The sequence below is a fragment of the Narcine bancroftii genome, chromosome 6, assembly GCF_036971445.1.
Source record: "Narcine bancroftii isolate sNarBan1 chromosome 6, sNarBan1.hap1, whole genome shotgun sequence".
Taxonomy (NCBI): Eukaryota; Metazoa; Chordata; class Chondrichthyes; order Torpediniformes; family Narcinidae; genus Narcine; species Narcine bancroftii.
The window spans coordinates 188,232,456-188,246,754 of NC_091474.1; the positions used below are offsets into that span (position 1 = coordinate 188,232,456).

The 14,299-nt window shown below is 37.7% G+C and overlaps 1 protein-coding gene across 18 annotated transcripts in view; it reads right to left on the reverse strand.

The window, feature by feature from the left end:
* LOC138736875 (protein 4.1-like) overlaps positions 1-14,299 on the reverse strand; it is a 297,080-nt gene that overhangs the window by 44,844 nt on the left and 237,937 nt on the right. For all 18 annotated transcript variants that reach the window (XM_069887003.1, XM_069887002.1, XM_069887005.1 and 15 more), the window contains 3 exons: positions 13,527-13,569; positions 7,656-7,731; positions 5,336-5,554 (listed from right to left, as the gene is read on the reverse strand). In XM_069887003.1, coding sequence (XP_069743104.1) covers positions 5,336-5,554; positions 7,656-7,731; positions 13,527-13,569 — 338 coding nt within the window. The remainder of the gene's footprint in view (positions 1-5,335; positions 5,555-7,655; positions 7,732-13,526; positions 13,570-14,299) is intronic.

Consider the following 14,299-nt stretch of genomic DNA (forward strand, 5'->3'; position numbering starts at 1 on the left):
TCATCAGAGAAGGATGAAGATACACAGATACAGACATGACACATAAATAGATACAGACACAGAAGAATTTCAAAGGAAAGAAGGTAAAATAGAAGGTCAAAATTTAGATGAAGCCTTTTTTGAAGAACAAATGAGGTCATTAAAAGAATGGCTATCATTAAAATTTAGTTCAATCAAAAGAAAAATGAAAAGAGCTGAAGACAGAATGCAAAGCTTAGAGTTGGTCATGACTGAAATAGGGAAAAGAGTAGAAAATGTGGAGGAACGAGAAGCTGCTGTAGAAATGGAGATAAATGATTTAAGAGGGAAGTTGGAAGAGTGAGAAAAAAATTAAAAATACAAGATTTATTGTCACAAAAAATTGACATATTGGAAAACTACAGTAGATAAAACAACATAAAAATAGTGGGCTTGAAAGAAGGCAAAGAAGGGTCAGATATGAAGGAATTTATAAAAAGATGGATCCTGAAGGGTTGGGAATGACAGATTCACATGAAGAAATAGAAATCGAAAGGGCGCATAGAGCACTAGTACCAAAACCGCTTCCACATCAAAAACCAAGATCCATATTGGTAAAACTTCTGAGATATACGACAAGAGAGAACATACTGGAGCAGGCAAGAAAGGTTAGAGAAGACAATAAGCCGTTGGAATATAAGGAACAAAAAATATTTTTTTACCCGGACATAAGCTTCCAACTTTTAAAGAAGAGGAAGGAATTCAACACGGCGAAAACAATCTTTTGGAAGAAAGGTTATAACTTTATATTAAAGACATCCAGCAGTACTCAAAGTATTTATTCCTGGGGAACGGAATAGACTGTTCTCGGTCCCAAAGAAAGCCCAAGAATTTGCTGAACATTTGCAGGACAGGAGAAGAGAGGAGGAGGAGGAGTGACGAGAAGATCAGCAAGAAAATATGCAAAAATGTGTAAAAATATAAAGTAATGTATATATAAAGATTTAAAGATGGATGAGAGAAGGGAAAGAAGGGGAAAAAAAGAAAGAGCTTTGTTATATGTATAGGAAAATAGTGTTCTTGGGGGGGATGCTGGGGGGGGAGAATAATGGTCACTGCGAAATTGGTTGACACTTGCGAGTAAGTTCGCAAACCGAATGGAAAGGGGAGTTGTGGTTGCCGTCAAGGGGCAAGGGACAATCCAAGGAGGGAAGGTTCATTTGGGGTTAAAAGGTTATTGCTTGTGGGGATTGTTGGGGCATTTCATGTCTTAAGTGCGTTGTCATATATTGATTAAAGAGGAAAACTTAAAAAAACAGTAATGGAAAAAAAGGGATGGAGGTGGTGAAGAGGCAGAAAAGAAGTGAAAATAAGATAAGATGGCCACGTTGAACTATATGACTATAAACATTAATGGAATATATAACCAAATTTAAGTGTATCCCACTGGAAAAAAAATCACATATAATTTAAAAGACAGAAAGTTACAATGTTTGAAAAAACCTGGGAACCATATATGGAACATAACAGAAAGAACAGGCCTCTGACCACCACCACCTAAAATGATAAGAAGATAAACACGATCAGATTTAATGGGTATATATTTCTTTACCAGCAATTCAAGAATCTTTAGAAGCTTATGGTCAATTATCTGGTTATAAGGTAAACTGGGCTAAAAGTGAAATTTTGTCAATTTGTAAAGGTGGTTATTCAATATATAAAAATATTATAAATTTGAAATGGACTAAACAAATTAAATATTTAGGAATTAATGTTAATACAGAATATCAAGATTTATATTCAATTAATTATCTTCCTTTAATAAAAAAGATTAAGTTAGATTTGATTAGGTGGAAGGATTTACCTTTAGGTTTATTGGGGAGGATTAACACTATAAAAATGAATATTTTTCCTCGGATACAGTATTTGTTTCAATCAATTCCTTATTTTAAAAAAAAGTTTTTTTAAGGATTTATATAAAGCAGTTAGAGATTTTTTATGGAAAGGAAAATTTCCGAGGGTAGCAATGAGAAAGTTGATGTAGGATTTTCAATTTGGAGGTTTGAGATTACCGAATTTTCAATATTATTATGAGGCAGCTCAATTTAAATTTCATAGTGCATTAATGAATACGGAGGACCCACCTAGTTGGGCAAAGATAGAAAAGGCAGTTATTTCAGAAAAATTTCCACATGAGTTTTTGTTTCGATGGAATAAAAATTTATTACGAACTTATGATGTACCAATATTGAAACATTTATTGAATTTATGGACAAGTAAACTTAATAAATTGGGGCTCAAAAATAAATGGTCTGGGCGATTGCCATTATATAATAATCAACTTATTTCTTTTACAGTCTCCAATATTACTTTGAAACAATGGGAAAGGAAAGGAATAAAAAATTTATCAGAATGTTTTTTTGAAGGATGGTTTTGTTCTTTTGAGGAATTACAAAGGAAATTTGGTATTAGTGGAAATTCTGTATTTGTATATTATCAGTTAAGATCATTTGTAAAACAGGTATGTGGCCGACATATGATTTTATTGCCTGAAACAAGTTTAGAGAAATATGTACTTTCTATACCAAAAAAGGGGTATATATCTGATTTGTATTGTATTTTACAAGAAAATGAAAATAAGACAGATTGGGATAAAGATAAGTTGAAATGGGAAAAAGATTTAGGTTCTATAATAGCTGAAGAAGCTTGGATGGAAATTTGTCAGAATAGTATTCGGAAATTGATTAATGCTAGATTAGCGATGATTAATTATAATTTTATACATCAATTATATTTAACACCAGAGAAATTAAAAAAGTTTTGTCTTAGTAAAGTAGATTGTTGTTTTCGTTGTGATCAGACGGCCAATACTTTTTACATCCAGTTTGGTTTTGTGATCGATTGCAACAGTTTTGGAAAGGTGTTCAATCTATATTTAATAGTTTATATAATATCTATATTGTATTAGATCCTGATATATTTTTATTAGGGAATATGCAATCATTAATCAATTTAGGCTTAAATGATTATCAGATTTCTTTTATCTATTTAGCCTTAGCAGTGGCTAAGAAATGTATAGCACTTACTTGGAAAGATAGAAATATACTAACCTTAGATAGGTGGTATTTAGAGATGAAGTCTTGTTTAATTATGGAAAAGATATCTTTTTCAATTCAAGATAAGATGTCTTTTTATAAGTTGAAGTGGACTCCATTTGTTAAGTACATGCAATTAAGTCTGATTTAAATATGTTTTATGTGTGATATTTTAGATTTGATAACTTTTTTTTATTAATATTTTTACTTGTTATTTTCATTTGTTTGTGAGTGTTTTTTTATATATATATAATATTACCAACTTTATTAATTCTTCACTCTTTATTTTGGGGGGAAGGGTGGTTATTTTTATATATAGTTTTTTTTAGTGGTCGTATAAATGGGAGGGTTAGATTGATTTAAGTTAGGTTATTAATGTGTTGCAATAATTACTTCATTTTTATTTTTTCTTTAAATGTAATTTCTTTGTTTTATTCATGTAATAAAATCTTTAAATAAAGTTTTAAAAAAAAGATTTAATGTGTATAAGTAGATGACATGTATTTTTTGTTTGTATTCCTTTTGTATAAAGATATTGTTTTATTGTATTTTATGTTCAATATTTACTGTTTTTGGAGGGGGGTGGGAAGGGGGAAGGGAGGGATGGGGAAAAAAATGAGAAAATGTCACTGTGAATATTTAAAGGGATGCATCTGTAAATATATTGGTTGATATGGTTCATAGTGCGATAAATAAAGAATTACAAAAAAGATTACAGCCCCATTCTTCACCACTCAATATTTCAGAGGGGCCATTTTCTTCAAGACTTCTTGGTTCATCCTTTTGTTCCCCTCAACCATTTTTGTGACACTCTTCCATATAACAGCAAGAGGTGCAACACTCTGCCACTTTAGAGAATAGAAACAGAATGGAAATTGCTTCGTAGAGTAGCTTTGTTCAATCTGCTGGGCCTGAGCCTGCCACTTTCATTCTCCATTCACTCTGACCTATAATTGAAGCTTCCAGCAATGTTTATAAAAGCCCAACATGAACTTGAGGAACATCTTTCAAGTTCAAATTTATTGTCAGAGTACAAAAATGGCATACAACCATGAGAATCTTTTTCCTGTTGGCCAGATAGAATTTCTACTTATTGGTATCTGTAAACTGTACTCAAAAAGATATATATACACACACAAACACAAAAGAGAAATGTAAATAAAAAGAGAAATGCAAACAAACTAAACAAATACAAAAAAAATTCAAATAAATAATGAGCAAAGTAAGAGTCTTTGACTGCTGTTTAGGAGTTCATGGTGGAGGGGCAGCAACTATTCCTGAACCTGGTGGTACAAGTCTTGTGGCACCTATACCTCTTTCCTGATGGTAGCTGTGAGAACAGAGTACATGCTGGGCGTCTGGATCCTTGATTATTATTGCTGCTCTCTGATGGCAGTGTTCCATGTAAATATTCTCGATGGCGAGAAGAGTTTTGCCTGTGATCTACTGGGCTGTGTCTACTACCATTTGCAGGGCTCTCTGCTAAGAGGTGTTGGTGCCCCAATACCAGGCCGTGATGCAGCCGGTCAGCACACTTTCTTTATTTTTAAAATATTTTTATTGAGTTTGACATACAAATCCTACATAGTCTTTAATAAAACAAATAACAGGTCATATAAACATAGAAAATAAGTAAAACTACATTAGACTAACCCTTGAACTTAAAGGGAAAGTTCTGTCTAATTTATTGAAATGATCTATGACAATCATGTTTAAATCCATATTTAACAAATTAAACAAAAAAAGAAAAAAAATCCCAAAACTCAATCTAACCTATCCCCTCCCTATAATCAAAGTTACCTTGTAGAAAAAGATGTTAAAATATGGATCAAAGAGTGACCTTTGTTTTCTCTCTGGCCCCAATTTATCAGACACCATCAAAAAGTCAATCCAACCCCCCAATCTGTACACCTGTCTGCAACCCTTCCTACGTCTTAGAACACATTTTCCCCTTCCAAGCTTTTACGAAGGGTTTTTGGTGCAAAATATTAACTATTCCTTGATCCACAAACATTGGTGCATTGTCGAGGACTTGTATCATTTCCCATCCTTAAGTTATATTTTCAGTACTGGCACTTTAATTTCCAAAACAAAATCATTTTGGCAACAAAAATTCCAACATTTTTAACTTTATTGTACAATAACCAACACATTCAGTACGTTCTTCAAATAAGCCTTCATTTAGTCATTTTGACAGTGCTTTCTATTTGATATCCCAATGAGAGCCTAATTACTTCAGACATGAGAGACAAGCTTTCATAAACAACCATATCAATTTCTACCTGTGTGCTTTATGCAGTTCGGAGATTTTTTCTTCCAATTCTTTAGTCTGATTTGGTGCGAACTGTAATTCTGAGACATAACCCGTTTTGTGTTCATCAGCATCATAATCCCCGAGTTCTGCTTGCAATATGAATGAACCAAGAAGGGCACGAGTTACAAAAGAACAGGGCAAGCGACCAGATACGATATCTTGACGGAGTTGAAGGCACAAGTAATATCTGCAAGAGATAATGGAGGTTGGGGGAAAAAAATCTGAAAACTTAAATTACAAAACAAAATCCTTCCAGTAATTAAGCTGCATTTAACAGCAAGTTTTGATTCATTAATTTAGTCAATCACAATTTCAGAATGAGGGCTTTCCAGTGGATCTAAAATTTAGTTGTGAGTACGAATTACGATCATGAACAACAAAATTTAGTTCACATCCATTTCTTAAGATCATATTTCAATACAGAATTAAAATTTTATTAAATGTTATGCCTTGCATCGTGTTTAATTTCTACTCATTTTATTAAACCTTGGGCTGCGAGTAGGAGCGGGGGACCTTGAGCTCTACAATTCTTTCAACTCCAAAAGTTCAATCGACCTCCTGGGATTTTCTGACCCCTTGGAGTCAACAGCAACCACTTTGGAGAGCCCTACTCAAAGTAGTGCATCAGGATTTGATATAGTCTTAAATTCCACAGCAGCTACACATTCCTTATTACCACAGGATATGACTACTATATTTCTTGACCTAAATTCTGCAATAAATACATATGCCCCACACTGGATATAGGATCTGTGACCATTTAGAACAATAATAATTTTTTTCTAAAATTATCCCAATTATATAAATCAACTTACATCTTCAAGTTTTCCCCATTCCCATTTGCAGCTTTCTAATTTTTCAGGTTATAATGGTTACACTGTCTACTAGATTTAATTACTTTTGAGCTGTTTCAGTCACAAGTGGAAATCAAAAGCGAATTTTAAGGCAATATGATTAATACCAGTCACTCTTTTATATGGAAATGACTGAACAAATTGTCGTAAATAGCACATTCATTTGAGGCACAAGATTTTTTTAAAATTCCTCCAGGAACCAAGGTAAGTTCTCTTATTGTCATGTTCTAGAAGATAGACATCTCTTCCATTGTCATTAATTAAAATGCATGATGAATAATCTGATTAACCATAAGGGATATCATTGAAAAGGACATGTGAAAGTAGCTTATTAATCCACACAGATAAAAACAATGTGCATCTTGAAAAAATACAAAATCCCCTAACCAGCAACTGAAATTTATGACTTAGAATATATTTGCAACAAGATTGGTAGAAAAATAATCAATTTTAATTTTCTACAGGGGAATCGAAGAGCCACTCAAGGGAAAATAATTTGTTGATTCATGGAAAAAAAGGGAACAATAATTGGCTTCCTCAAATAATAACCAAAGACTTGGTCAGAATGACCTCATCTTCAGTAACAATTCTATTATTCCCTGATTAATGGGAGAACCATTTACTCTCTGATATCTGCAGTCATAACACTTTCACATTAAGCCAGCTCAGATATTTATACACTAGTATGATTCCATATACCGCTCCAGAATTACCCCCCCCCCACCCCCCTCCCCCCCCCACCTCCCAACACTTCCTCTCTCCATCATTTTGATTTGGCTTGTTATAATTGAATGGTGATGATGACTCAAATGGTAGACTGCAGAGTGACTTCCAAATTCCTCCAACTTTTGGCAGTAGGCAATACTGGTGTCCAAACCATGGCTTTTCAGAAATGGAAATGACTTAAGCATTTTAAATGTCTTGATTGACAGAGACATTCAAAACTACAAAAAATGAATTAAAATAGTTAAAAGCCATTTGATTCATATTTCACAGGTCGAAAAACCCCTCTGAAATCAAAACTCCATTAACTTCAATGGGGAACCCAAGTTTGGTGTATGCCTACAGCTGTGATTTGCCCAGCTAATGCTGAGAAACTACAAGAGTGGAATCTGCCAATAGGGATGTAATAGAGTGACAGGTGTAGCGCCCCATCTCTTAGCATGTTCATTCAGGGTTCACATCCGTTTGAATGGTCACATATTGGTAGTTCTCTTGGAGCAAATGGCAAAAGTGCCTCAAAATTCAGCTGACTTCTCTCAGTATAGACCTGCAATAGATTTTAAACAAGTTCTTTGCAGTCAATCTTTTCAGCATCAACAGATATGCAGTTCAGATTTATCAACTTGCCAGAACATAAAACACAGATTGCAATTTTAACTTGTACTTAACAATGACTTTCACAAGAATTTAACTAATTTTATGCATTTATACCTTGTGATGTCTTCAGTTAGTTCTGAAGGATCAGGTGGGTAGAATTTTACGTTAAAGTAAAAGTGCCAAGGACAACCTGCAATTATATACAATTCTATTTGAAATGACGTGGCAAACAGAGAAAAAACATTTTGAATATTTCATTGTTACTGTACAAGTCTAAGAATGAACTTTCACTATTTTAGTCAGGTGTGCTTTTGCCCATTACTTTAGACGAACACTATAATCAACATCTGATGGCAGTGAGCAAACCAAAAGACTAATGTTGGCCTATCATCTACATCTATCTGGTTTGCGAGAAAAATAATTTAAAATATGCATTGCCATGTACATTTGCTGAGGTACTGGTAGGTTTCCTATCTAAGCAGCTTTTTTTTGACATACAGCACAGTAACAGGGCATTTCAGTTCACAAGCTTGTGCTGACTACACCCAATTAACCTACTCTCGTAGTAGGTTTCAAACAGTGGAAGGAAATTGGAACCCCCGGGGAAAACCTACACAGAGATGGGGATAACGTACAAACTCCTTACAGACAGCGCGGGATTCAAACCCCAGTCCCAATCGCTGGTGCTCTAAAGGCATTGCACTTACCGCTATGCCAATGGTGCCTTGAAGAATTTTCTTTAAAGTCATAGTATTTGCATTATTCTATCCTTTAAGATGAAAAGCAAGATTTTACCAGTCAACTGCAGTATGCTGTCTTTTCCCCACTTACATCAATAACAGGAAGAAGACAAGCTTGGGGATTTCCACTCTCGAGAAATAAAGGCTCTCCAGCGACTATACTTTGTGAGATGTCTGAGGAGATTCAGTATGTCATTGAAGACAAGTAAACCTCTACAGATATACTCTGGAGAGCATTCCGACTGGTTGCATGGTATGGAGGTGCTAACTCTCAGGACAAGAATAAACTCCAGAGGGTTGTTAATTCAGTCTGCGACATCACAGGCACTAGACTTCACTCCATCGAGGATATCTCCATGAGGCAGTGTCTTAAACTAAAAAAAAGCAGCCTCTATCCTCAAAGACCCTCACCATGCCCTCTTCACTCTGTTACCATTAGGGAAAAGGTACAGGAGCCTAAAGACAAGCACTCAACAGCACAAGGACAGCTTCTTCCCCGCTGCCATCAGATTCCTGAATAATCAATGAACCAAAGAGACTGCCTTACTTTTCATACAATTTTTTTATATAATGTTATAAAATGAATGTTTGCACTATGATATACTGCTGCAAAACACTGAATTTTATGACTTGTTGATGACAAAATTCTGATTCTGAAGTGCGACCTTCTGATGAAGTGTCCTTGATCGAGCACCATTTTCATTTAGGGTACTCATAGTGAACCTCAAGGCTGGGGAGAGCTGTGCTGCTAGAAGGAATAGAAGAATGACCAATAACCCTTGCAAACATTCCACACTGATGGTGCTGGCCAAGGTTCAGCCAAGCCCTGCATCTCAGCATTGTGCAGTAATAAAACTCACCCCAAGCTGCCCAACACCAGCCCTCGCAGGTGACCGTTCCACACCAGTAAATACACAAAATTTCTGGGGGGAAAAAACACAGCACGTCCTGCAGCATCCATCGAAGGCAAAATTGCAGGACCTATGTTTCTCCAAAAATTTTCTGCGTTTATTACAATCGCAGCTTTGGGAGACTTAGTTATTTCACTTTTTAAATTCCTTACCAGGTCATGAATGATTTATTGCTGTAATCTCACCACGTTCCCAGCAGAGGAGCTCTCTTTACAGCAACATATGAGGCAGGAATTAGCACCACATTCTCAGTAAAGCATCACTGTCAGTAACAAAACTCTCCAAATATATCACTAAAAAGAACCATTTTACCTCTGATTCTATTATTTCATACTTCCAGGAACAGTGTTGAGATGTACCAGTGTAATCATATTCAAATTAATCTTTAATGCCCCTGGTAATAATGTCTGATCAGCCAAACTTTGAAGTAAAAACACAATGTTACAGTTCAAATAGTGTACATTATATTGCAAAGATGAAGAGACATAACCAACATTTCGGACTTGAGTCCTTCATCAAGGTATGAGCAAAATGTAGACAGGTTCCTGAATAAAAAAAGTGGGGAGATGGTATAACTGCTCTGATTTATCCCAGTTTACATACAATTAAGGAATACACTCATTTGTTTATTTCACCATACAATGGAGAAGACTTTCTTTATTCTCTTCAGACAACATTACATTCTTCAGTTCCCAAAACACAACCCAGCCGAACCCCTCTGACCTTCTCATTGGCTCACTGCCACATTAGTGATCCTGACACTCACATTGGACTCCTGAGTCCAATATCCATCACCCACATACTGATGTTCAATGCACCTGTGCATGCACGCTATTACTCCCACATGTTGCTTTGGTTACGTCATCAGCAGCAATCGGCACTGCACTGCAACAGCCCCCCCCTCCCACCCCCAGCCTCCAAACCACACCAGGAGGTGACTGATTGCAACTGTCATGCTATGACAGGGTGACCTCGCATGATAATGCAAGACAAGTGATGCACGATTTGACTGGCAAGAGTATGACTGATCCTCCGATTTCAGCCCTGATGCAGAACATGGACCGTCAATTTACGCCGGCTTCAACCTGTTGATGCCAACTGTGTCAGCTTTTCCATTCATGTCGATAACAAAAAGTCTTTGGGTGGCGTTTGTGCACCTCTTCATCCATGCTCACAACAATAATATAATCGATGTAAACGTACACAATAGAGGCCAGCGAGTTACATGGTTCATAAACCACTGCAAGGTCTGAGCTGGATTTCATACACCGAATGGCATCCGCAGAAACTCAAATGTGCCGAAAGGGGTAATTACTGCCTTCTTCTCGACATCTGAAGGCTCAACTGGAATTGGATAATAAGCACGTATTAGATCTAGTTTCACAAATACATGTTGCCCGTGGAACTTTGCTGAGAAGTCTTCCAAGCTGGAAATGTTATATCCCTCAGGCATGGTGGAACTGTTCAGGGAACAATAATCGCCACATGGCAGCCAACCCTCGTGCGTTTTTCTTTCCCCTGAACCACATGCAATGGTGAAGCCCAGCAGCTGTCAGATCTGCAGACTATGCTCAACTCTTGCATGTGGCTGAATTTCGATTTCACAATTTTAAGACAGTCCGGGGTCAATTTACAAGACTGTACTACAAGCAGAGGACCCCAAGTCTTTAAGGGGTGGGTTACTGCATGCTTAGCATCTGTGCAACGATACGATGGGGTCACTAGGAAAGAGAAACACTTGAGCAAGGCTCGGAAAGGGCAGGAGCCATGTTGAAGACTTGTCAGGTTGCTGATGACATTGGAGAGACAACAAATGCAGCTCACTTGCATGTAAGAGCTGCAGTCCATGACATAGCAATTTTTCAAATCCACCAGCAATGAAAAGTGTGACATAAATCCTCTCCCAAAATGGAACTGGTGACATTTGCAACCATGAAAACCCTCCGAAAAGGTATCATGAGAATCCAACGTGAATGACCTGGCCAGACGTTTGAATAGGAGAATCAATCGCAGCTGAAAGGACACATGGCATATTAGGGTATCTGTGTTCCTCCATATTTGGAGGGACCACAAATCTCTGCATTGGAATCAAGAACACCCGAGAGATAGTCTTTGAGGAAGAGGCGTCAGCCAACATGCCCAAGGGCAGCAGTTGCCACTTCTGCTGGGTCTGGTCGTTTCCCACCTGCCGTTTGTAGAAGTCGCTTGGTGGCTGAAAGGACCTGGCAGCAGCACCAAATCTCTGGTGTGTCCAACAAATACACCACCCGTTACCTCTACCATGTCCTCGACCACGATTCCAATTAGGTCAACAGAAGGAATTCCACTGTGTGTCCAAAGTCTGGACCTGCATAGTCAGTGCTGGCACTACCTTCAATTAATATGGTGCGGGCGTTTTACAAGGTGCACTAAGCAGTTGTTCCAGTTCCATTTACTCCTGCTGACTAGGGGAAGAAGCTAATCCTTTATCTTCATTACAGAGGTCATGGACGTAACGAGGTCGCATGATCTTCCAACTGATTGAAGGTGGACATTCAAAAGATACTCAGCAAATGTCCTTGAACATGACAAGGTAAACATCAAAGGAATTTCTGTTGCCAAAAATCGCCTTCGATGTTCCAGCCAGCCTGCACCATCTCCTCAACATCTGTCACAGTTGCCTATCACCTAGGCTGTCATCAGCTAGTAGTTGAGCAATACGATGGCTGAGTATGCCAAAGAGTCATATGCAAAATTACCATCCAAATCCATCAAGACAACCTCCATCTCACAGGCAATCTTTCCTGGAATATGCTCTAAAATAAACTATACTTTGTCTTTTGACATGTCCCACTGAGGGCAGAGAAGCGCACTTTGAGGATCGTGAACCACGCTGGTGCATTATTAATAAAAAGTGGGGAAATCTCCAGTTTGACCTCCTCGACTGCTCCTGTCAAGGGTTCATTCTCATCACTATCCATTTTTAACAAGAATGTACCGTGAATTCAAGGGTCACCACTTGTAACAGCACTGATTTACCTAAGTATACAGTTAAAGAACACGCTGACTCGTTTCTTTCAGCAGACAATGGAGTAGATTTTCTTTATTCTTTTCAGACACATTTCATTTTTCATCTCCCCAAACACCACCCAGCCAAACCCCTCTGACCTTCTCAATGCCACACGGATGATCATCACACTCTTACTCTCCTCCTCCTGCATCTGATATCCATCACCCGTATATTAACACTCCTGCGCGTCGCTTCAGTTACATCAACGGCGACCAGCAATGCTCCCGACACAGGCAAGTACGTGACCACGAAAAGGGCAGAGGAAGAGCACAGGCAAGAGGCAATAGGTGGAGAAGGGAGAGAAGGCAAAATAGCAAGCAAGGAGAGGAATGGTTCTGTGAATGGAGAGGGAAGGGGGCAGAGAGCTGGAGGAAAAGTGACAGAAGGATAGAGAAGAGAAAGAGAATGGGGAGTGGTTTAGCAGAAACCAGAGAAGTTGCTGTCAATGCCATACGGTTGGAGAGTGCCCAAACAGAATATTAGGTGTTTCTCCTCCAATTTGTTCTGGCAATGCCCAAGGCCATGTGGGAACAGGGCACAGAAATGAAATGGTTGGCCATTGGGAGATCCCATTCATTGACGTGGACAGACCAAAGGCACTCAGCGATCTCCAAGTCTGCATCTTGTCTCCTCTGATGTCGAAAAGGCCACATGAGAAGATTCACAAGTGTTGCTCCACTTTGAAGGACTGTTTGGAGTCCATAAATGGTGGTAAGGGAAGAGGTGTGGGTGCAAGTGTGGCATCACCTGTGGTCACAGGGAAGGTACCAAGGGGGTGATTAGAAGGAATGGATGAGTGAACGAGGGAGTCATGGAGGGAGCTGTCCTTACAGACGGCAGAGAGGGGAAGATGCGTTTGGTGGTGGAATCATGCTGCAGGTGACAGAAATGGCAGAGGATAGTATGTTGGATGCAGAGGACAAGAGAGGGGCCAGGGCAGATGTGCGAGAAATGGAGGAGATGGGGGTACGGCGGAGTTGATGGTGGAAAGGGAGAAGCCATGTTTTTTTTTGAAGGAGTAGCAAATCTTGGATAATCTAGATTGGAAGACCTTGGACAGCAAGGGAAGAACTGAAAGAAACAAATAGAATCCTTTCAGGGGACTGGGTGCAAAGAAATGAAATCAAAGTCATTGTGGCTGTTGATAGGTTTGTAAAAAATGGAGACAGAGATATCAAGGGGGAGTGTCACCAGAGATGGACCAAGTGAATTGGAGGTCGGGGTGAAAGTTAGCAGCAAAGTGAATAAAATTGACAAGCTAATCTCATGGGTGCACAATACTCACCTTGAACTTGTTTCTTTATTTCCTTGGCCGGGTCCAACCAATTCTAAGAGATAGAAAATAATAGATCAGAATAAATAAAGCTAATGTAAAAACAATAACTTGTAAAAGATGGATGATCTATGGGGAGGGTATTAAACTACATTTTTTTTGTACTGCATTTTTTTTGTTTGCATCACACTTTCAATTTTGCATTGTTTGAAATAGCCAAGCGTTTTTTTCTAAATAAAGGGTATCTGTGATTCTTCATGCAAGAGATCTCAATTTTACATTCTCTTCAAACACAGCATTTATCTTCAGTTAAAATTAATTAATTCAACCAATCTTTTTGGTTTTTTCATCACTACATTTTTGGTTTAAAATTATACTTAAGTACAAAGTACAGATGCATTGAAATTTCTTATTTTCTGCAAACACACCAAGTACAAAAGGTACATTGTCAGTGTTCTCAATTCTCTTTCTTAAATGCAAAAACTTTTAAAAAGTCTAACATTCAAAGAAAATTGATGTAATTTGAAGAACTATCAGAGGCCGGGTACTTGAGGGCAAAACCCAAGTGAAGCAAGCTGAACAAGATCAAATGATAACAGACATTAGATGTGGCTCTATCCTAAAAATCTTAAACTTAATAATCCCTCAACTTCTTTGGTTGGTTCAGCAGATCATGCTTGCATTGGCAGCTAACCTTGTGCAACATACATAACTAAATTTTTGCTTCTGAAATAGTTTAGAGCAACAGTAAATAACAACTTTAAAAATTCCAAAATCTCATGCAT